The 20,792-nt window shown below is 36.5% G+C and overlaps 3 protein-coding genes across 3 annotated transcripts; 2 read left to right on the top strand and 1 right to left on the bottom strand.

Moving 5' to 3' along the window:
• The first annotated feature begins 1,874 nt into the window (after positions 1–1,874).
• Positions 1,875–4,037, top strand: LOC118439378. The gene is made up of 5 exons (XM_035860630.1): positions 1,875–2,015; positions 2,134–2,191; positions 2,307–3,573; positions 3,654–3,799; positions 3,898–4,037. Exons 2-5 carry the CDS (start codon positions 2,135–2,137, stop codon positions 3,973–3,975), a joined length of 1,548 nt encoding a protein of 515 aa, XP_035716523.1. The 5' UTR covers positions 1,875–2,015; position 2,134; the 3' UTR covers positions 3,976–4,037.
• A 14-nt stretch (positions 4,038–4,051) lies between these two features.
• LOC110860736 lies at positions 4,052–6,310 on the bottom strand. The gene is made up of 4 exons (XM_022109832.2): positions 6,003–6,310; positions 5,589–5,715; positions 5,423–5,511; positions 4,052–4,827 (listed from the first exon to the last, which is right to left on the bottom strand). The coding sequence occupies exons 1-4, from the start codon at positions 6,072–6,074 to the stop codon at positions 4,366–4,368; spliced, it is 750 nt and encodes a 249-aa protein (XP_021965524.1). The 5' UTR covers positions 6,075–6,310; the 3' UTR covers positions 4,052–4,365.
• A 5,611-nt stretch (positions 6,311–11,921) lies between these two features.
• Positions 11,922–14,507, top strand: LOC110860737. Its single transcript, XM_022109833.2, has 4 exons — positions 11,922–12,097; positions 12,333–12,602; positions 13,074–13,403; positions 13,598–14,507. Exons 1-4 carry the CDS (start codon positions 12,056–12,058, stop codon positions 14,138–14,140), a joined length of 1,185 nt encoding a protein of 394 aa, XP_021965525.2. The 5' UTR covers positions 11,922–12,055; the 3' UTR covers positions 14,141–14,507.
• The last annotated feature ends 6,285 nt before the right edge of the window (positions 14,508–20,792 follow it).

The following is a 20,792-nucleotide window of genomic DNA, read 5'->3' on the forward strand; positions in this document are numbered from 1 at the left end:
AGGTCATACAAAAGTCATACAAATTCGTGCACCTTTTGGTACGAAGCGTTTCGAAAGCTTAACCAGTTTATTGGGTTACAAACACTTACTTAAATTCAAGCAATTCACGCAGGGCTTGGTAACATAGTAAAACCCGTAAATTCTGCAAACTTATACACGTATTGAGACAACAGCCATTGTTAACTTGTGAAATCCGTAAATTTTGGAAACTAATTTTACAAACTTTTTTACAAAATAAAGACACACTTGATCTGACTAAATTTACAAAAGTTTATGTATGAGCTATATAATTTGCATTAGAAATTTCCATAAGTTTATACCCTTATTACTGATTCTGTGCCCCTGCAGGAATTGCTTCTTGCCTCAGTGTATTAGTTATACGTGGGTGTTTTATTATTAATTTTCAAAATGTATGTTCCACACTGTTTCTGACCAAACTTTTGATGAAATAACAAACTTCAAATACTTTTAGAATGCTGTGATTTTTTTCAGTTCTGTAAGTTAACATTAACACTAGCAATAACTCATTAAAATCTACCTCGAAAATATGCCAAAATTTACGACTTGATTTCATTATCATCCGAAAACCGTTTTCCCCTGATGTTTTTCTTTAAGTTTCGAAACGAATAATAATCACTAAGGGACAAGTCTGGACTGCACGGGGCGTGGTTTGTGCAGGTAAAGCGATTTTCGTCTGCACTAACACTCGCAAAAAGCCAGGTATGAGGTGGCGCGTTGTCGTCTAAAAAAAGGCCAACTCTTTATTTTGACCCCACGTTTCTTTTCAACCGGAGGACGCAGCTCCTTCGGGGTTCCTGCATACACGGCCCCATTTATTGTAGTATTTACAGCAATAAATTTTATAAGGAGGGGACCTTTGGTATCCTTGAAAGTGGTCATCATCATTTTTTTGTCAGATTTTTGCACTTTTCAATTAACGGGCGGTGGCAACCCCTCGTGCTTCCATTGAGGGAATTATTATTTGGTCACCGGGTCATAATAGTAAACCCAAGTACCATATGCAACTAATAAAATATTGAGCAGGTTCAAGTCTTCATTTAATAGGTTTAATAGGTCATTGCAAAAGTCAACTCGATCCTGTTTTTGAGATGCTGAAAGCAATTTTGGTACCCAACGGGCGGAAACCATTTTCATACCTAAGTCTTCAGTTAACATGGAACAAATTGCTGGTTTTGAAACACCCATCTCATCTGCTAAATAGGACAGCTTCAATCGCGGATCTCTCATTATTTGTTCCTCTAGTTTCCGGAGCCTTTCTGTGGAAGAAACGGATTTTGAGCGTCCTGGCGACTTTTTGCCCGAGACCTCGTTTCGCCATCATTTAAAATTATTGACCCAATTGAATTTGTGTTTTGTGTTGGGCAGTCTTCATCGTAAATTTTAAGGATTCAACCATAAATCTGCGACACTTATTGCCCATCCAGCATTAAAAATTAAATCACACTACGATATTTAATTTGCAAATTTAGCATTTTTTCCGTCGAGGTAAAGTTTGCCGATTTATTGCTAGTGTTTATGTTAACCCACAGAGCTGAAAAAAATCACAGCCTCCTAAATGTATTTGAAGTTTGTTATTTCATCAAAATTTTGGTCAGAAACAGTGCGGAACATACCTTTTGAAAATTAATAATAAAACACCTACGTACATATAATTGTTTATATGTGTGATGCATTCATATTAATTTCTTTGCATGTCTCACATTCACAGAAGTACGTTCATTGTATGTAAATTACATATGTACATGAAAAGCTGCTCACAAACCAGATGCACGAATGTAGACAAAGTTAGGTACAGATCTGTGCCATCACCATCTGCATGAACCGTTACTGTTTTCCATTCACAAGCGAAACTTTTGTCAATGAATTATCTGTATTCTTGTTACTTTCTGCCTCTAATTTGTGTCCACTGTTTTACAAATTACAAATTAGAACTCCGTGTTATTTCTTGCCGCAGCAAATATTCAATTTTAACCCGAACATCTCCACGAATAGAAGTTTGTAGATACTTACATATTTTTAATTATTAAAAGTCATTACCTATTTCTTAAAGAACATTCACGATATTTCATATACATACATTTTTCTGATTTTTTTTTCATTTTCCAAATTTAGTATGGAAAACATTGACGAGGAACACCACGCGATGCGAGCAGCCCTACAAAATCCGATTGTAAATTTTGAAAATTTAAAATTCAACCAATGCATTTTTGCAAATTTCAACCTTTTCATCCTAAAGCAAAATCTGTTACGCATTATAAAAAATTTCAAATTTAACTGATTTACAGATTCTTGAAAAAATATTACAAAATGGATCCGTCCACGGAAAAACGGCCCGTCTGGTTTCTCACTTTTGGAATAAAATCATCTTACTGTCCATGCCTCACCCCAAGTTGACCCTTCGCCTCGACCCCTGGGGGAATCATGCCTGCAATCCCATCCCCTTTCAGCAATTTTGTCTCACCATGGAACCCCGACTGGCCAGAAGTATAACTCATCTTGACCTTACAGGTGAATGTGACGACCACTCAGCGGCTCAACACCTTTCCTCCGCGGAGTCAAAATTGCTCCAGATTTCCGGTCAGTTTGGTCACTTTATAGAAGACCTTTGGGTAGACTGCGACCATGCCGACTTTATCCCGACAACGTTGTACAAAATAGTGCAAAATTGCTTGCCAAATTTGAAAAGGCTTAGAGTCAACTTTGTCGAATCGCTCGAAAATGCTGATGAAGAATCTAATATCAATGTCGACTTTTACCCGTGTACTTTGCATAAATTGATATCCCTCAGAATCGAAGACGTCACCAACCACCCGGGTGCCCTTAAGATGACACAATGGCTCCTTAATTCTGCCCCAAACCTGACCTATTACTTTTCCGATGGCAACCAGCTTCCCGACTTTGGTCGGAACGGGTCCCTCAAACGGGTCGAATTGAATGTTTCATTAATCGAAGTATCGGATCTCCAAAGTGCAAATTTCCTTCGTAAACTTAACAAAATCTTGGATCAGGTGAAGGATACCGTGGAATTATTCTACTTGCGGGTTGGGCGGGAGCTTCCGTACCAGTTCGAGACTGGAATTGGTCCGAGGGATTTGCACATCCCGAGAATGAAAAAGCTTAAAGAATTTGAAAACTCTGCACTTAATTTGTTCAGCTGTGGGGATAAGTTGCAAAATATTGGCACAGCAAGGATGCCAAATTTGCAAAGTTTATGGCTTTCTGCATGTACCAGTGATACAACTTTGTGTGATTTATTACGAAATGTTATGAAGGAGAAGGATTTATTTAAGGAAGTAGAAAACCTACATGTCGAGAATCTTCACCCAGTCGAAGTAATTGCTGGATTAAAGACGCCATTCCCAAAGTTGGAAAATTTCTCAATTTACCATGATGATATGTATTCATGTCTATTTTCCAAAGTGCAATCTTATCTGGAAGCGTTTGCTGCGCTGGGATTAAAATACTTGGAGATTAAGGTGCTAGTATATGTTAATAAGGACAATTTCTCGCGCTTTATCCAAGGTTTTTCAAATTTCGGGAAATTGTTGTCGAGTACGGATAAAATTACATATTTTTATTTTCATTGTACTGTCGTGGTGTTCCTAATTGTTCTTTTTTTAAAATGACATTAGGTCTCAGAGGTTTTAAAATACGATTTAACGAGAAGCGAAATGACTTTTCCGAAGACTTGGATCTGATCGAAGATCGGATGGCGCAGATGAAGCAGTGGCTCTTGCAAATGAAGGGAGTGGACGATGTGTATATTTCGGGAATTCGAGTGAGTGTTTTTAAAGTGTTTTTATTTTTGGAAATTTTCGAATTTTCTGTCGAGAGCAACCTTGTATGTAAATAAATTGATATTTTGAACATTTACAGTTTACCAGAGAAACATGGGAATGGATGGAAATCTTCATTCAAGAGAATAAGATTCCAATCGTGTTCAAGGAAAAGTGAAGCATTTTCAAGGAATAAATTTGCATTATTTTCAGTCAGGTTAAAGACAATAATGTTTCCGCATATTGTGTATGTAAATAATTAACACTTGTTTTATTTTACTATGCGAACTACATATATAAATTCCATTCAAGTTTCATTTCATGAACAATTATTGCAAATTCCTTAACTAAATTTCTATATGTAAATATTTATAAAGAGTATATAAAGCCCAAAAATCATGGCAATTTTGTGTATTGCATCAAAAAATATCACGATTAATAACATTTTACACATACATATTTACATCAATTTCTGAGTCCATACAAAATAAATTCTTAAAAAATTGCATTAATTTCGACATAGATTTAAAAAAACATAACAAAAATTTTGTTACAAAAGTGTCTTTTTTTACACCAGCGTGTGCACCTCTGCGACGATGGATTCTCTCGAAAAGTGCAGACTCGCCTGACTCTTAGTTAATCGGGGCGGAATTGGGGGCGGGGGGCCGTGCGGTGGGGTGAGTTTTCGGCGACCAATCTGCTCCACGAGGTCGACACGTGACTTGCAAGTTATCTGCTCTTGACGCTCTTTTAGTTGTTCGATGATGCGTAAATCGATTCGTGATGCGGCGATGTCGTCCGCTTTAAGGTCGACTTTCTTCAACCCTTCGAAAGCTTCGTATTCTAATTCACGGACGAATTTGTGAACTAGAAGGGCAGGGATGACGCGTAGTAATTGGATCGCCAGTGTGATATAAGAACGACCCGATTTTCCCCGTGTGAGGACACAAATTGCGATAAATGTCGTGAAAAATAGAAAGACTTTGATGTAAAATCGGCCAAATCGGGCGACATCGAGGACTGGACTGTCCTGGAAATTTGAGGAAATAATTAATTTCGATATTGAGGAAAGAATGGATTTAGACTTTTAAATAAAAAATTTAACAGAAAAAGTTCACTTTGAACGATTAAGTAGACTTTGCCAATCTTATAGAAAACTTCATAAACTTCGACTATGTAAATTCATGAATATTTCATAATCTGTCCGATTTGCAATTTGAACATTTTTTTCAAGTGAAAAGTGATGCAAATTCTTGCAAATCTGGGTGGAATACTTTACGAAAGCTTAACCAGTTTATGGGGATCTGTCCTACAAATACTTGCATAAGTTTAAGGCAGGGTTGGTAACCTTGTACGTAAAATCCGCAAAAGTATACTTTTACAAAATTTTACTACCATTGCGTAGAAAAAAATAGGTCACAACTTTTTTAATTTAATCAAAGCAGGTGTTTCTTTTTCTTTCGTGACAGTTGGTGAAATTATTTTACAAAATTTACGGATTTTGCATGTACACCACCGACTGAGTTAATTGCAAATTGCCTCGTAATATAATTTTCCAAAATTTGAATAGTATTTGAAAACTTAATAATAGTCCTAAAATAATATTTGCATAATTACATACATACCTGTTGTATCGCATTAAGCAAAAATATTATGGCTGCCAACTCCACCAGATTTATTAACAGAGAGACGACCAATATTGCAAATCTTGTAACTGCATAGTCAAATAAATTTATTACATAAACTTATAAACAAAATTTTTATAATACAAAACCGAAAAATCTGACATACTCATTAACATGGCAGGTGCCAAATCGTCCCCGATTTTATTATCCCCCTCCAAAAGTAGGGTAGAAATCTGTACAGAAACTCCCATCCATAACGCCGTGTATAAAATAAATATAGCCAGCGTCAAAACCTGCACAAATATTTCAGAACTTTGTAAATAATTTAATTCCCCAACACTCTTAGAAATCCAGTATTAAAATACTACCAAGCGGTATTCATATCTGACTATACCAAAGCGGTATTGATAAGTGTACCGCGTAGTAATAGCTCGGTACTAAAGTATCATCCATATCGGTAGCAAATTTTGACGGACCGGTATAATTTTAGTACCAAGCGGTAGCAACTTTAATACCGAGAAATCAATACACTGCCAAATTTTTAAGATTGAAATTGAGAAAATAAGGTTAAAAAACTCACCAAATCTAAAACCATCCCCCACTTGGCACACTTGACGAAGGGTATTTTCTCAATCATTTTTTCTGCCAACATTTTAAAACTAAATATTTAAATAAGTTCCCTAATTATCATTCTCAGCCAATTGTACTGATAAATTAAATAATTGTGAATCTTCAACTGTCAGATTTGTCATGTGGGTCGTAAGTATTTCCTGGTATGTCCATATGTACATACATACATATGCAAATACATATGTCCATACGTATTTATTTAGAAGACGGGTTGCTTTGCTTGCTTAATATTAGGATACCATTATGCACAAGGTGGTCATTACCACGTAATAATGAAAGCTGGAGTCTGTGTACATATCCCTGCAATGGTTTTTTAGTTCTCGGAATGGAATCAGGATCTCATAGATAGAAACAGGTTCCGCAGTGGTGGTGTTACTGTAACGCGTAAATGGATGTATTTGAAATAGTCTATCCCTTCAAGGTTGCCATGGTAGCCGACCCTTGCTGAATCAGTATAGGCACTTATACATTATGCATGTCCCCTTTACTGCATACTTACATAAGTATCCACAATGCTTTCCCCACTTGTCCGATGTGAAACGAGGGGACCCATTTTTATGTACATATGTATGGTGTAGGTTGTAAATACGTACATATGCATGTATGCATATGTAAATATGCATGTATACAAGCTTGATTTTTTAAGAATGTATGTACGTAACTGATATTGGGTTCAGATTTGCATGCATAAATACATATGTACATGCATACATGCATATGTATGATAATGACCGATATAGAGTAAGGTAGAATAATGCCCAAATTGGGAAATATTTACACCCCCTAATTTTCCAATGTGAATAGAAACAGAAGAATTCAAAATGCAAGTTGGGTTCATGTTCTTCAGAAATCCGTGCTAATTTGGATCAAGATTAAGAATTATGTGAAAAAAAACGTCACAATGAACAAATTTTGATGAGTAAAGGTACTTATAATTTAAAAAATCTGATTCACTCAAAATGTTTGTCCTTACCACTTTTTCTGCATCAAATTAAAATATCATAATTAATTATGGTAATGGTATACCATTACCAGAACAGGTCAAGTTATTTCTGTCTTACAGGTATGTGCTTATTGGACAAAAACCAGTATTGTATAGGTCAGTACGTATTAAATACTTAATGAGCACATATTCTTTTAGAAACTTAGGAGACTATTCAGTTATAAAATAATTAAATAATCCGATTATTCAGGTCGATAGTTTCCAACGTCAACTACCACAAATTCCAAGTTTAGATATATTTTAATTTATTTATTTGCATAGGTGTGTACATATTTAGATATGTACATGCATTAGTAAGTATCCAGATACTTACTTGTGCATTCATCAGAAGATGGATATTTACACATTTATTTACTATCGAGTTTTTAATTTTATGGCGGTCGACTGTCAAAATTTGTGTGGGTGTGGTACCTAATTTTATACATGATCATACAGATTTTAAAATATTCCCACATATTTCTAGGTTTTCAGATAATATTTTTGCATATTTCCGCGATAACTGAAAAAATCTGTAAATACTTAGGATTTAAGCAATTAGGGACGATATTTTTTAATTGTTGTGCAAAAGGAAATTTAACTAAATACAAATATCATTAAGTTCAAGAAATCTAAATTTTGTACGTTTTTACAGACTTATTTATTTCGTAACGATTTTGGCATTTTTCACAAGTATTTATATATCCGCTCTATTTTTACATACATACGCATTCACTTAAGGCTTTAGAATGTAGTAATCCACTTAAATATTTTAATATATGTATCTGTTAAATTCAATAACACAAATAGATAATTCCATTTAAGAACGTATGCAGAAAAACCTTCTGGAACAATTTAAACATAAATTATTTTTTATAGAATTACGTCATACTATTTCGCGTATATCTACATATAAATCCTTTCGTGAAACACCACACGCCAGGGCCACTCAGAAATTTGCAAGTATCGGAGCTTTATATTTCAAAATGAAAATCTAAATTTCACGAAACTCTTGACGCTAATTTGCTTGCTTGTGCCTACACATTTTCTCAAATGACGACCCGTTTAACGAACCAAGCTTTGGATATTTTCTCCACCTCGTTTCGCCACCTAGGCCTTTGTCCTGTCGAGTGGAATGGAAAAACCAAGCAATTCGTGTACCACCCACTTTCACGCAAATTGCTTCGCTGGGGTGTTATGACATTTATCCTGGTTCCGCTTACTGGCCTGATTCCGAGTCTCGTCCTACTATCTGCGCACCTTTTCGGATCAGTGACTCTCTCCTTGCTGAAATTGCTAATCCTCGGAGCTACCCTGGTAATCGCCCTATTCACAATTATTGCAGAAATTGTACAACTGCTTTTTGTGGAATGTGCCTTGATCGGGTTAGCAAATTTGATGAGGCTGGAAAAACGGGTAAAATCGGGTAAGTCCCTTTAAATAATTGAAATTTTAGCAATTTTTTCCAAATTTCGCACATTAATTAACCTGTCTACCATAATTTATAGAACCTAGCAGCACTAATCTCCATCCCGTCAAACGATTCGATATACCTGTCATCGTTGCGATCATATTCGTCTCGCTGTTCTCAATTTACCCCTACTTTATCTCCCCGCTTGGGGCGTATCGAGACCTGGATCCGCTTTCCATACTTCTCAAAAATTTTGCACCTTCACTAAATTCTCAATTTCTCCAAGTCTTACGTTTCCTCGTTCTCCAAATTCTCAACATACCCCCAATCTCCATGGCCTGCAGAACCTTTTCCCTTGCCGTTTGCGGATTAACAATGTCCGTCCGCCTCGTGAACTACGTCATTTCTGAAATGGAAAATAATTCCGCTCGACTCGCGCTTAGTCCAACCCACGCATTTCAAACTTTCCAAACGTACGTGGAATTAGAAATCGTGCTATCTTTAGCGTACGACATTACTGCTAGAGCCTCCGCCTGGCTGATGACGGTTGGTTTAAGTTGCAGCGTCATGTTCAACTTTTTCACGATCGGATTACACCGCGCTATTCCGTTCCCGCTCTATCTCTACTTTCCCAGCGTGGCGGGAATGATCCCGTTCGTAATTGATGCTTTATTGCCTGTTGCGATCAACGTTTACGAAAATGGATGCAAAATAAAGTGCGGGTGGGAACGTTCGATAGCAAGTTTTTCGTGGTGTAACAAGAAATGGCTGCGCCGTCGGGTCCGGGCTGTCCGACCGGTTCGAATTTACGCGGGAATTCTAGGCTATAATTTCTTTTGGTTGAAGCGGGAAACGAAATCGACGTACTATTCGACCATTGTTGAAGTCACGATTGATGCATTGTTATCTATGCAATAGGGGAGTGCATGGATGTTGCAAAAGCTGAGCCAAATTCTGCGCATGAAACAGAACACCAAATAATATTGTTCACTGTATTCCAGTTCAGCACCGAAATAAAATCTCATGCACGATTCTAACCACGTGTCGAAAATATTAACTATAAGTTGCTTAAATAAATATGTAAATGTAAAAAACGAAGGCGTCGAAATTATTCTTAAATTAACAATATTAAAACATTAAATAAATTAAGCGTAATTAAACATTTATGTACCTAGAAAAGTTGATGCAGTGTGTTATCTGCATGCAAATCGTGTCATTCAGAATACAAATTGTCAAATATTGGTATCAAATTTTTACGGATAATTTTAATACCAAGCTGAAGTTTTTACCCGTAATACAGAGTTTCATATATATAAATATACACATATACATGTAGTTCGGTTATTTGTGCTACTCACATCATTTGCATATTTTAACGCATTCGCGAGAGGCATAAAGTTTATTCAACATGGAAAAAAGCCCGTATATCACCGAAAATGGGCATCTTGAGATTGTTAGGTATATGTATGCCTACGTAGATATGTATATGTAATTAGTTATGAATCTGTACATCACTCCATCTTTAACTCTCCACTAATAAATACTCTCCTCTGTCTCCTCTCACTGTGTACCACTTATTTATGTATAATCATATATACATAACATTGGTGGACCGTCGAGTACTTTCTTTCGCTCCTCCCACTCACAATGGATTTTAAAATTTTCAAAATTCTTCGCAAGACATATCACCTACCAAATTTGCTACGACTGCGACGACTAAGCAGCTTGACCACCGCCCCTTAGAGCTTGTCATTTTGCTTCCGATAGGGAAACTTCCCAAATCTCTCTTCTCAAAACCTTGCGTAAACTGTGTGATTTTCCTGTGAAACTTTTTTTGAATTTTCGTCATCTGGTCTGTAAATTGGATTATCCTCCCGGATGCTATCAGGTCTGTAAATTGGTTCTAAACCACCCTGCAAATCTTCCCCCATTCTTAAAATTTCCAAATCTCCAGTCCAACATTTACATTTCATAATTCGAGCAAATATGCAAAATTCAAAATTCCGTTATTTGTTTTAAACACGTCAAAAAAATATATGCAAAATTGTCCTTCAAAATTGTTAAAAAATCGTAAAAATATTGTAAAAAAAAATTCCGTTTAATTTCTGAAAAATTTTGATCAAAATTCGTTCAAAATTTATCAAAATTTCTGCAAAATATTTGCAAAAATGTCATTTTTATTCATTTCGTCTGGAAAATTGTCCCAATTCTTTATCAAATTTTGTTGCAAAAATGTAATCTGATTCACCTTGTCTCAAAATTCTGCTGAACTTTTATGCTCGCTCTGCGTTGTCACCACTTTCCCAGGCTGAGAATGAAATATAACGCCTTGAGATTAATGTTTGTAATGAGCAACGTCTACATATTATTTGCGTGTTCAAGTATGGAAATCCACATTGTACATAGTTCCCCTTTTTTAACGAGTCACGGTTATGGGTCACCCACACAAAACCCTGCGTCTTCGAGTTGTCCGGTTATGGGTTCTCCCCGACAAAACCCTCACAAGTCTGCGTATTTATGTATCTCCGATGTCCCGATGGACCACATACCACGACCACAAAAATGTATTTTTCTTTGTTTATCGTTTTGTCCCAATCTGCAAGTTTTATATGAGTCAACCACCACCACCACGCCTGAGATGACACAATTCTACCACCGATTGCGAGCCATACCATCTTCTCAAGTTCCAGCCCTGCAAATTTACTGCGTCATTCGATATGTGTATTAAATTGTTCAGTGTTATTCATGCAAAATCTTTGTTCATGTTTGTTTTCCGGAGTCATTTCATTTTTCATTTTTCCATGAATTTTTCATATGTAAACCATCAAAATTTCTAATTCAAATTGTGACTACTGAAATTTTTAGTTTGCAAACCTACACACTCTTTCAGACTATTTTTCAGGAGAAAAATTTTTTCGTGAGAGGGTAGTGTTAGGTATATGTATGCCTACGTAGATATGTATATGTAATTAGTTATGAATCTGTACATCACTCCATCTTTAACTCTCCACTAATAAATACTCTCCTCTGTCTCCTCTCACTGTGTACCACTTATTTATGTATAATCATATATACATAACAAGATTTATGCAAATACCCATTGAAGAAACCCAAACAAAATCAGGTCTAATTTTTATGCACAGATCATCATCTTAGGATTAGGCTTATCACCTCATTTGCATAAATCTCACTATGCCCATTTTCAGCGATACGGGCTTTCCATATTGAATAAACTCTATGCCTCTCACGAATGCGTTAAAATATGTAAATGAGGTGACTGACACAAATAACTTGACTAATTATAGTTCCTGTTCACTCGCTCATTTTCATGCCATGCAATAATTTTGCCATCTTTCTTGACGCGTATTTAGCAGCAGCAGCCTCGTTCGCTGAGCTCTGTCTGGCGGTGAACAAAGCAACGATTGAGAGGCAGCTGCAACACACGAAATAGTGATCGAAACGTTTCTTGTTTTTCTTGCCCTTCACTGTTGCCTTAAGCAATAGTTGTTCAGTTCGTTTCGAGTCTTTCTCAAGTCAGCAGTAAAACCTTATGTCAAAACCTATTTGAAAGACAAAAAGGTGGCCAATTTTTTTTGCAAGTGCTTCAAGAAAGATGGCTCAAACACAAGGAGTGCATTACAAGTCGGTAAACTGGGTAAGTAAAAAAAAACTAGTGAAACTATTTTGACCATGTATTGAAGACTTTTAAAGTGCAAGAATTTGAAAATTTTTATGAACCTTGTAAATTTTATGAAATGATTTTGCACAAAGATTTACGCATTTGTCTTGCTAATTCTATGGGAACTTTAGAATTGGTTTCATTAAGTATGTAACGTTCCCATAATTGAGAATTAGAGAGAAATAAGAAATTAAATTTCTATCCTTTTCAGGGCAAGGACCGACCTGCCGCGGGACAATATCGTTCAGAAGATCTCAAGTTGGCGTTTGAGACAACGGGCCGGGAAATCGACCGTTATTTTACCTTGAGGAGACCCAACACGAACGGAGACTTTTGCTGGACCGAGGTCTCCTTCCATAAGGACATCGTGTACGGAGAGTCCAAAATTTTGGACGACTTTATCGACTCGTGGAACGGAAACTTGTTCGAGCGTCCGGAATTGGACAATCTGAATGAACTTCATTTTCGCAGGATGCTCGGGGTAAGAAAACGTGTTTTTTTTTAATTTGATAATTTTTTGAAGAAATAATGGTTTTAGTTTAAAAAAAATGTTCGAAAATTTTTCTCAAAATGTATGAAAAATTATGTATCGAAAATCGTTAACAAAGTCTACATGAATTTTTTAAGCTTTAATTAAGATTTGATAGATATTTAATACGTATCTAATTTTTGGATTTTTTGACAAATTTTGATTGATTTCTAAATTGGTATGAAATTTGTTTAGTCTAATTTTCTAAGATTTTGTTATTTTTAACCTGTTCTTTAAAAAAATTCTCTTCAACAAGATAAAATTTTAAGTGTGTAGGAGTATTTACATGAAATTGTTAATGTATGTAATAATTGGTAACTTTATTTTCGCTCGGAAACCTTCCACGCAAAAATATGGCGTGAAATTGTCTCCAATTAATTACAACTTTAAGGTGATTAAATCCTGCATTATTAATTTGATCAGGTTTTCTACTGCTACGATATGAACTACATCGAGGACGAGCAGGAGCTCGAAGAACTTCACAGAATTGCGAATCTTTTCAAGGCGCAGTCCGTGGAAGAATTTTGTTGCGAAAAATTGGCCAAATTTGCTCCCAGAGCGTCATCTTCGTCTGAGGGGTCCGCCAGTGACTGGGTCGTCTTGGTAAATGCTGAGGTCGACGAGGAGACTTCACCAGCGTCGACAACTCCGGATCCGCCAAAGTTTCCAGATCAAATTGTGGAAGTTTCTGCAAAGGACACGTGGCCCGGAAATGATGGAGTGCCCCAAACTCCTGGAAAATCTGAATTTTCGGTATGATTATGAATTTCAGTTGCAAATTTGTGTCCTTTCTTTAGGGATGACGGTTAACTTTCGCATTTTAATTTGCTGTTCGCTGAGCATAAATTTTCTAATCTCTTGAACCTTTCCCTTTTTTTAAGTGGGAAACATTCATAAATCTGTGCTATGCTTGCTTTAGTAACATTTTTTAACTTTTTCACCCACAGACCAAGAAAACTACTATGTCGTCCATCAAAGCGGAAATCCTGTCCGACGTGATCGCCTCGCTTAAACCCGAACTCACCCAAGAACTCGCCGCCGGCATGAAGGACGAAATCAAGGAAACGATTTTGAAAGACTTGCGGTCCGAAATTGAAGACCATCTTCGTTCCGATGACGATCTGAAGGATCAACTCGTCTCCGAAATCAAGGACATTTTACGCGAAGAGATAAAACAGGAGCTGATGAACGATGCTGATTTGAAAGCCGAACTTTTGGCCGATATTCACAAGAAAATCGTTAAAGATCACGACTTGACGAAGGATCTGGTTGACGAATTGAAGCAAGAATTCATCCCCAAGTTGAAAGATGACGTTAAGAGTGAGATTTTCGACGAGTTGAAGGAAAAGTTGAAAACCATGCTGCTGGATGACGACGCCATGCGGGATGAACTCGTGGAGGAAATTCGGTCCGATATTTTGGACGATGCTGAACTCAAGAAGGAATTGCGTCAGTCTTTGATGGATTCGATTCGAAATGATTTTTTGTAAATTTTTGATTACTTGATAATTTTTGTGGGAATTTATGTATTTGATTTGGCAAACATGGGATTTCAATTTAGTCGTAATTTATTCAGTATTTATATTCTTTCTTAAGTTTTGGACTTTCCTTCATAACAAAGTATTTGTTTTTGTTTCTTGATATGATCAATTCATAATTTAAATATCAAGGTGTCTTTATTGGTGCTAAATTGTAATACAAAAAATTTTGTTGATTGGAATTTTTTCTAATATCTATTTGGAGGAGTTGTGTTAAGCTCTACATATAAAACTCAGATTGTCAAATCTTGTCGTGAAATAAGGTGTGAAAATAGTAAAATTGTGTGTAAAAGAATATATTACAATAATTCATGTCAAAGTCACGAATGTGTACACATTCATATTGCATACTTTATGGATACATAACTTGAATCTGTCCTTTTGTTATGAAATGACCCACAGGTCAAAGTGTTGCTATAAATATGCTCGCAGCTTGAAGAAATTAGGGGCCTTTCATGAATTAAGTATGTATGCAAAGTGTGAGAGGAGTGAGAGTGGGGGATCTAACTGATATCGTGCCTACATACATGTTGAGGGGAAGGATGGAGGGGGTCTAGTAAATCGCGATTTTTATGTTACGTAATTTATGAAAGGCCCCTTAGCGTGAATCGAATGCGTTAAGAATATAAAGTACGAATTTATCAAAAAACGAAAATCTCAATTTTCTCAATTCGAGACATTTCATCCCACAAATTTTACATAAGTTCATTCCGAATCGAATCCATCAAAGAGATTTCTAGGAGTGTAATCATCCAATCTAAAATCTTCATTCCCAGAATTTGTTGCCCTTTATTGTATTTAGCATTTTTGAGTCTACTTAAACCGCGAAATTCAAGTCCTTTAAGAGTTACATATCGTCGTTGAAGCTGCGAAAGGAGCTAAATCCATTTTGTGTTAAATGCCAAAGGAGCCTTCTCTACCTAACTTAACATTGAGAAGGCTCCTTTGGCATTTAACACAAAATGGATTTAGCTCCATTGGCAGCTTCAACGACGATATGTATGTACATACATACAGATATGTAGAGTGTGTCCTAAAAGTTTCTCCCGATGGATTTTCCGATTGTTTTATGTTGCTAGCTTTAACATCCGTAAGTTTTGTTGTGAAATTTTTTTTGCAATAACATACCAAAGGTAAGGTATTCGCTCAACCACAAGGAATTGAGTATCCTCTTAATATCAAGTGCAGGGTATGGGTTTATTTGAAAATGTGATAGTCTGGAAGAAGATAGGGTTGCGGAGCAACAAAAAATATTTTAAATCAAAACGCAGTTCGGATAGTTCGAGGACACTGTCCCCATCAAAAAAATACTCAATCAATTACCAAATTCGATGGAAATTGGCTAGTTCTGCTACAAAAGCTAGAGGAGGCTAAATCTTGCACTACGGCACTTTTGGAATAATTGAGATACTTTGATCATTACTTTTGGGACTAACTAAGCATGACAAAGCATACAGGGTTCAGTTTAAAACGCTTTTGGACCCACGAGACATCGGCTAAAATTCGCCAAACTGGTTAAAAGCATAGATTTTCGACTATTTTGACCCCTGCGGAAGGCGAAGATAAGCGTATATTCACAGATAACAGATAATTTTAATAGTATTGATAATTTAATCCACAACATTTGAGATGTAGGAAAACAAATTTGAAGGATCTCAGATCCTTGACTAGGCCGAAACACGACTTCGAAATCCCGGTCCCAGGTTGGTTTCGTAAGGACCGCATATTTTGCACCACAGTTTTGCGGCATGAATGGTAGAAATGGTGAACAAGGCCGTATTACACACATCATATTACAGTACTTTCGAAGAATATACCAGTTTGGACAATTCCATCTCCCTGCATTTGTCAGGTAACAAAATTCATCAGTGGTTAACAGGGAGAAACTTTTAGAACACACTGTACATCCTCTTACTTCGACGTGTCACCGCATTTGCATAAATCTCATTATGCCCATTTTCGGTGATACGGGTTTCCCGTGCTGAATAAAATCTATATAGACTATATACCTCTCGCGAATGCGGAAAATATGCAAATGAAGTAACTAGCACAAATGAATCGAGTATGGGAGCGTCCATATATTACGTAATCATTTAGTGGCCTAATGGATGGGTGGTTTAGGTCGTAGTATCTTTCCCATGTTAAAATTCCCTATCCATTATTGTGTAATGTACACGTTGGGTGGGTGGGTGTATGATAAAATCGAGAATTCTTGATGACGTAATATATGGATGACCCCTGAACATATGCAGTTCCTTTTCAGTCTCTGATTTTCATGCAATAATTGTTTTCTTGACGCGTAGCCGTTCTCTGTTTGCTGAGCTCTGGCGGTGAACATTGAGACGCAGCTGCAAAGGGAGCGTCCATAAAGCATGTGATCGATCTTAGGGGAGAGGGGTCTGTAATTTGTCACCTTTTATCACACCGGGGAGGGCGAGGGAAACTGGTCAGAAGGCACGTGACATACCACGTAGTTTTTTAAAATTTAGAACGCCATTCAATATCAATAGAGTTATGCACAATAAACAGAGTCCGGTTATGCAGTCAAACACATTCAATTTGAAGCAATTTAAAATAAGTTTAAAAAACGTTTTATACACATACATACATATTTGGGCAATTTGATTAAGCATTTTACATAAATATTTTGGGGTTTTTAACAACATATTTAGCCGGACTCTGATAATAAACTCTCTTGGCATATGCATACCTGCATTTTCTTACCCATCCTCCAACTATGTTGGGAGAACACTTGCCGGCGGCGGAAGAACACTTGGCGGCGCAAAGCGCCGCCAAATTTTTTTGTAATTTTATTATTTTATTTTTAAATTGAGGAAAAGTTTAAAAAATATAGAAAAGTACGGTTTAACTTAAACAAACTGACGATAACAACAAATGGCTTCAGTCCGATTAAGTCGCATAAACAACGGAAGAACTTGGTGTTACATGGCACGAAAAGAACACTTGAGTCAAAGAAAAATAGGAAGAACACGACACCCAGGTCGTAGAAATACGCAGGTACAAAAGAACACTTACGTCTAACAAATACATAAGAACAAAATGCAGGTCGTAAAAGCTGATAGGAGAACAGAACACTCAGGTCTTAGAAAGACAAAAGCAGAACAGAACACTCAGGTCTTAGAAACAAACAAGCAGAACAGAACACTCAGGTCTTAGAAAGACACTAGCAGAACAGAAAACTAAGGTCCTAGAAAGACACAAGCAGAACAGAACACTCAGGCCTTAGAAAGGCACAAGCAGAACAGAACACTCGGATCTTAGAAAGACACAAGCAGAACAGAACACTCAGGTCTTAGAAAGACACAAGCAGAACAGAACACTCAGGTCTTAGAAAGACACAAGCAGAACAGAACACTCGGATCTTAGAAAGACACAAGCAGAACAGAACACTCAGGTCTTAGAAAGACACAAGCAGAACAGAACACTCAGGTCTTAGAAAGACACAAGCAGAACAGAACACTCAGGTCTTAGAAAGAAACAAGCAGAACAAAACACTCAGGTCTTAGAAAGAAACAAGCAGAACAGAACACTCAGGTCTTAGAAAGAAACAAGCAGAACAGAACACTCAGGTCTTAGAAAGAAACAAACAGAACAGAACACTCAGATCTTAGAAAGAAACAAGCAGAACAGAACACTCAAGTTGCAGAAAAGAACACTAAGAGAAGAATATTTAAATCGCTTAAAGTCACAAAAAGAAACGAATATTCAGATCTTAGAAACGCTAAGGACTAACAGGAGAATTAGGTCTTAGAAACAAATGAGGAGCAGAACACTTGAAAATGGGGCAGGAATAACAGAATACTTAATCCAGATTTTGAGGAACTTCATTTAATTGTATTGGAAAGCGAGGCAGATATCTTATGGCGTCATAAATCATGAGGACCAATTGTTTACTCACAGGAAATATGGCCATCGAATCATCAGAAAATCGTACAACGACTATTGTTGTTATGGATTTGTACCCAACGGATATGTGTCGGATTGAGCGAACTCAGAAACATGGTAATTTCATTAATGAAGTTATCTCTGAAAATTGAATAGTCTATATACAAATTCCACTATCACCGAAATCATTCTAACCCTGGAAGGATTCTAATAAAATAGTGGGACAAAAATTCTTCAAGTTTTAGCTGCATATGGATATACGCAGCGAAGCTCACTGAAGCTTTAAGTAATATAAGCACACTTCAATCACAAGATGTCGAATTGAAGAACTGTCGAGGTCGGGGCGATCATTATATTACAAACATGGCACGCGAATAGGCAGTGTCATAATGCGTATTAGATATAGAATATTTTACATGGATTGATATTTAATGATTGATATTTAAAGTTCGGACTGCAGGCACGTATTTTGGATCTTTTCAGCGAGAAAAAGTTTCTACCTGAGCTGCATAGCCTTGGCGTGAATTCCACCGATTAAGTGCCACTAAATAATCTACGGGTGACCAGAGCATTAATTTTTTTCTTGCCGAGTAAATGACAAAGAAAACTATTTAATCCAAACCAAAATTTTAAGAAATTATCAAACTAGCACACGATAATCATTTAATGAAGTGACCAATGTTGGGAAATAATTAAGGCTTGAACCGATATTATATCAACAGAAACTTTCACGTACGATGTTATTGTGAATGCCCATAGTCGGTTCAGATAAGTATCGACTGGGAATGACAATTTTTGAGTCAAATCCTGTGTCCAATAAAGGAGGCAACCTGATTTGAATCACTATTTTTTGCACGATAGTTTAAAGTGTGGTAAAAAAATGTTAGATTTTAAAATGCAATTAGCTTAGAAGGTCAAGCGGTTGAGGAACCTAAATCTGGTGGAGGAAATAGGTGTCCCAAGCTCATGATCTTATGTATGCTTGAAATGTTCAATGCGAAGTAAGCATTTAAGAAGCAATTTGTTGAATTAATTTTAAAGCTGACTAAAACAGATTCGCGGCAATTAAAACCCATAGAACGCTGGAAAATCTGTTTGAGGACTTTCGAGGTAGATTTTGAAACTTTAGCTTAGGCCACGTTGTTAACCTAGGAAGTTGATAAACATCACAATTTCCTAAATGTGTTCGAGTCTTGTTATCATGCAAAAAACTTTGGTTTCAATCCCTTCATACTTTCCATTGCTTCCTACTTTTTCCAAGGCATTATTGGTCCACCCTCATATGGTCAAGTAGCTAGGTCTTCTCACCAGATTTAAGGAGACTTAAGGAGATTTAAGGGATTTAAGGAGATTTAAGGGTTCCATTCATGTCAGCGGCTTGATGAGGAGGCTTCATATGGGGTGCGGAGTAACAAGTCTAGCTGAATTTACGATGTCCGAAAAGGAAGAGAACTCACAATGCGATGACGCCAGCGGTATCGCTCCTATTTTGACGAAACCACGATAATTATGTGGCACTAAATAAATAATTCAACGTGCTTCAGGATGTTTCATAATGATCAGCTTAGACGAAATTATTACGGAATCTGTATTTTTTCCCTCGCGAGAAAAATGTCGCGGTAAAAGTGGAAATTCTCGCTCACGGATTCCATAATAATTTAATTTAAACTTAAAATGCGTGGGCATTTAGGAAGCTACAAAAACACTGGTTCGATTATTTTTTTGAGTGAACAATTTAAAATTCGTCCAGTCAAAATCGGAGAAACTCATTTCATGCCCACGCATTTTAAGTTTAAACCAGATTATGATGGAAGACTCGAGCCAGTATTTTTCTCCCTCGTGAGAAAAATGTCACCGTAATAATGGAAATTCTAGCTCACGGAGTCCGTAATAATTTATCTCAAACTGAGCATTTTGAAAAGTCCTGAAACACATGTTCAGTTATTTATATAAGGCTACATAATTATCTTGGTTTCGTCCAGATCGGGACGAGACCTCTGGCGTCATCGAATTTTCAGTGTGTGAACATTGACTCAAATTCGACGTAAGTTAGTTTTCAAAGTTACTACAATTGGGCATGTTTATAGTTTTCAAGATTATTTTGCAAACTAATCTTCTTTATTTAATCTTCTTCCTTAAAAATTGTTAATTTGTTATGCAAACCAAATTACAATACATAGGATAACACAATTGTTGCTCAGATTTACGAAATCATTTTGTTGCGTATCCCTTAGCGACAGAAGTTCTTCAAGCGTCGAAAGTTGTCTCAATCAGTTACGACGATAATTATGACATTGTGGTGAGGACGCTCACAAGGATTGTTTGAAAGCTTTTTTATTAAAATTATACAGTTCAAGAGGAAACAAATATAGATAGTGTCAAATTAACCAGATGGCAGAAGCTAAAATGAGTAAAAAAGAAATGAAATGCACTTTATTGAACTTTGATAAAAGTTTCAAGAACTTTCAAATTACAATGTTAAATGTTTCAATGAGAAAAACGCACATTCTTGCTGACATCAACCTGAGCATTATGGAAAAATGCCAAGCTCATGTTTAGGATGCATTGTTTTAGTTATGGTGACCTTATCAAAATTGGAGCACAATCGCTGGCGTCAGCGCATTGTCAATGAAATACTTTTGATTACGTGAAAATACGTTTCGGCATCCTTACCATTAACCTATTTAGCTTAGTATTC

The sequence above is a fragment of the Folsomia candida genome, unplaced genomic scaffold (assembly GCF_002217175.1).
Source record: "Folsomia candida strain VU population unplaced genomic scaffold, ASM221717v1 Fcan01_Sc034, whole genome shotgun sequence".
Taxonomy (NCBI): domain Eukaryota; kingdom Metazoa; phylum Arthropoda; class Collembola; order Entomobryomorpha; family Isotomidae; genus Folsomia; species Folsomia candida.

Excerpts from the sequence above, each read along its gene's own strand:
- LOC118439378 (XM_035860630.1), top strand. The coding sequence starts at position 2,135 with ATGGAAAACATTGACGAGGAACACCACGCGATGCGAGCAGCCCTACAA. Across the intron at positions 3,574-3,653 it reads TTTCGGGAAATTGTTGTCGA|GTCTCAGAGGTTTTAAAATA; the intron begins GTACGGATAAAA and ends AAATGACATTAG. Across the intron at positions 3,800-3,897 it reads TGTATATTTCGGGAATTCGA|TTTACCAGAGAAACATGGGA; the intron begins GTGAGTGTTTTT and ends GAACATTTACAG.
- LOC110860736 (XM_022109832.2), bottom strand. The coding sequence starts at position 6,074 with ATGTTGGCAGAAAAAATGATTGAGAAAATACCCTTCGTCAAGTGTGCC. Across the intron at positions 5,512-5,588 it reads GGCACCTGCCATGTTAATGA|TTACAAGATTTGCAATATTG; the intron begins GTATGTCAGATT and ends TTGACTATGCAG. Across the intron at positions 4,828-5,422 it reads TGCTTAATGCGATACAACAG|GACAGTCCAGTCCTCGATGT; the intron begins GTATGTATGTAA and ends TCAAATTTCCAG.
- LOC110860737 (XM_022109833.2), top strand. The coding sequence starts at position 12,056 with ATGGCTCAAACACAAGGAGTGCATTACAAGTCGGTAAACTGG. Across the intron at positions 12,098-12,332 it reads ATTACAAGTCGGTAAACTGG|GGCAAGGACCGACCTGCCGC; the intron begins GTAAGTAAAAAA and ends TATCCTTTTCAG. Across the intron at positions 12,603-13,073 it reads ATTTTCGCAGGATGCTCGGG|GTTTTCTACTGCTACGATAT; the intron begins GTAAGAAAACGT and ends TAATTTGATCAG.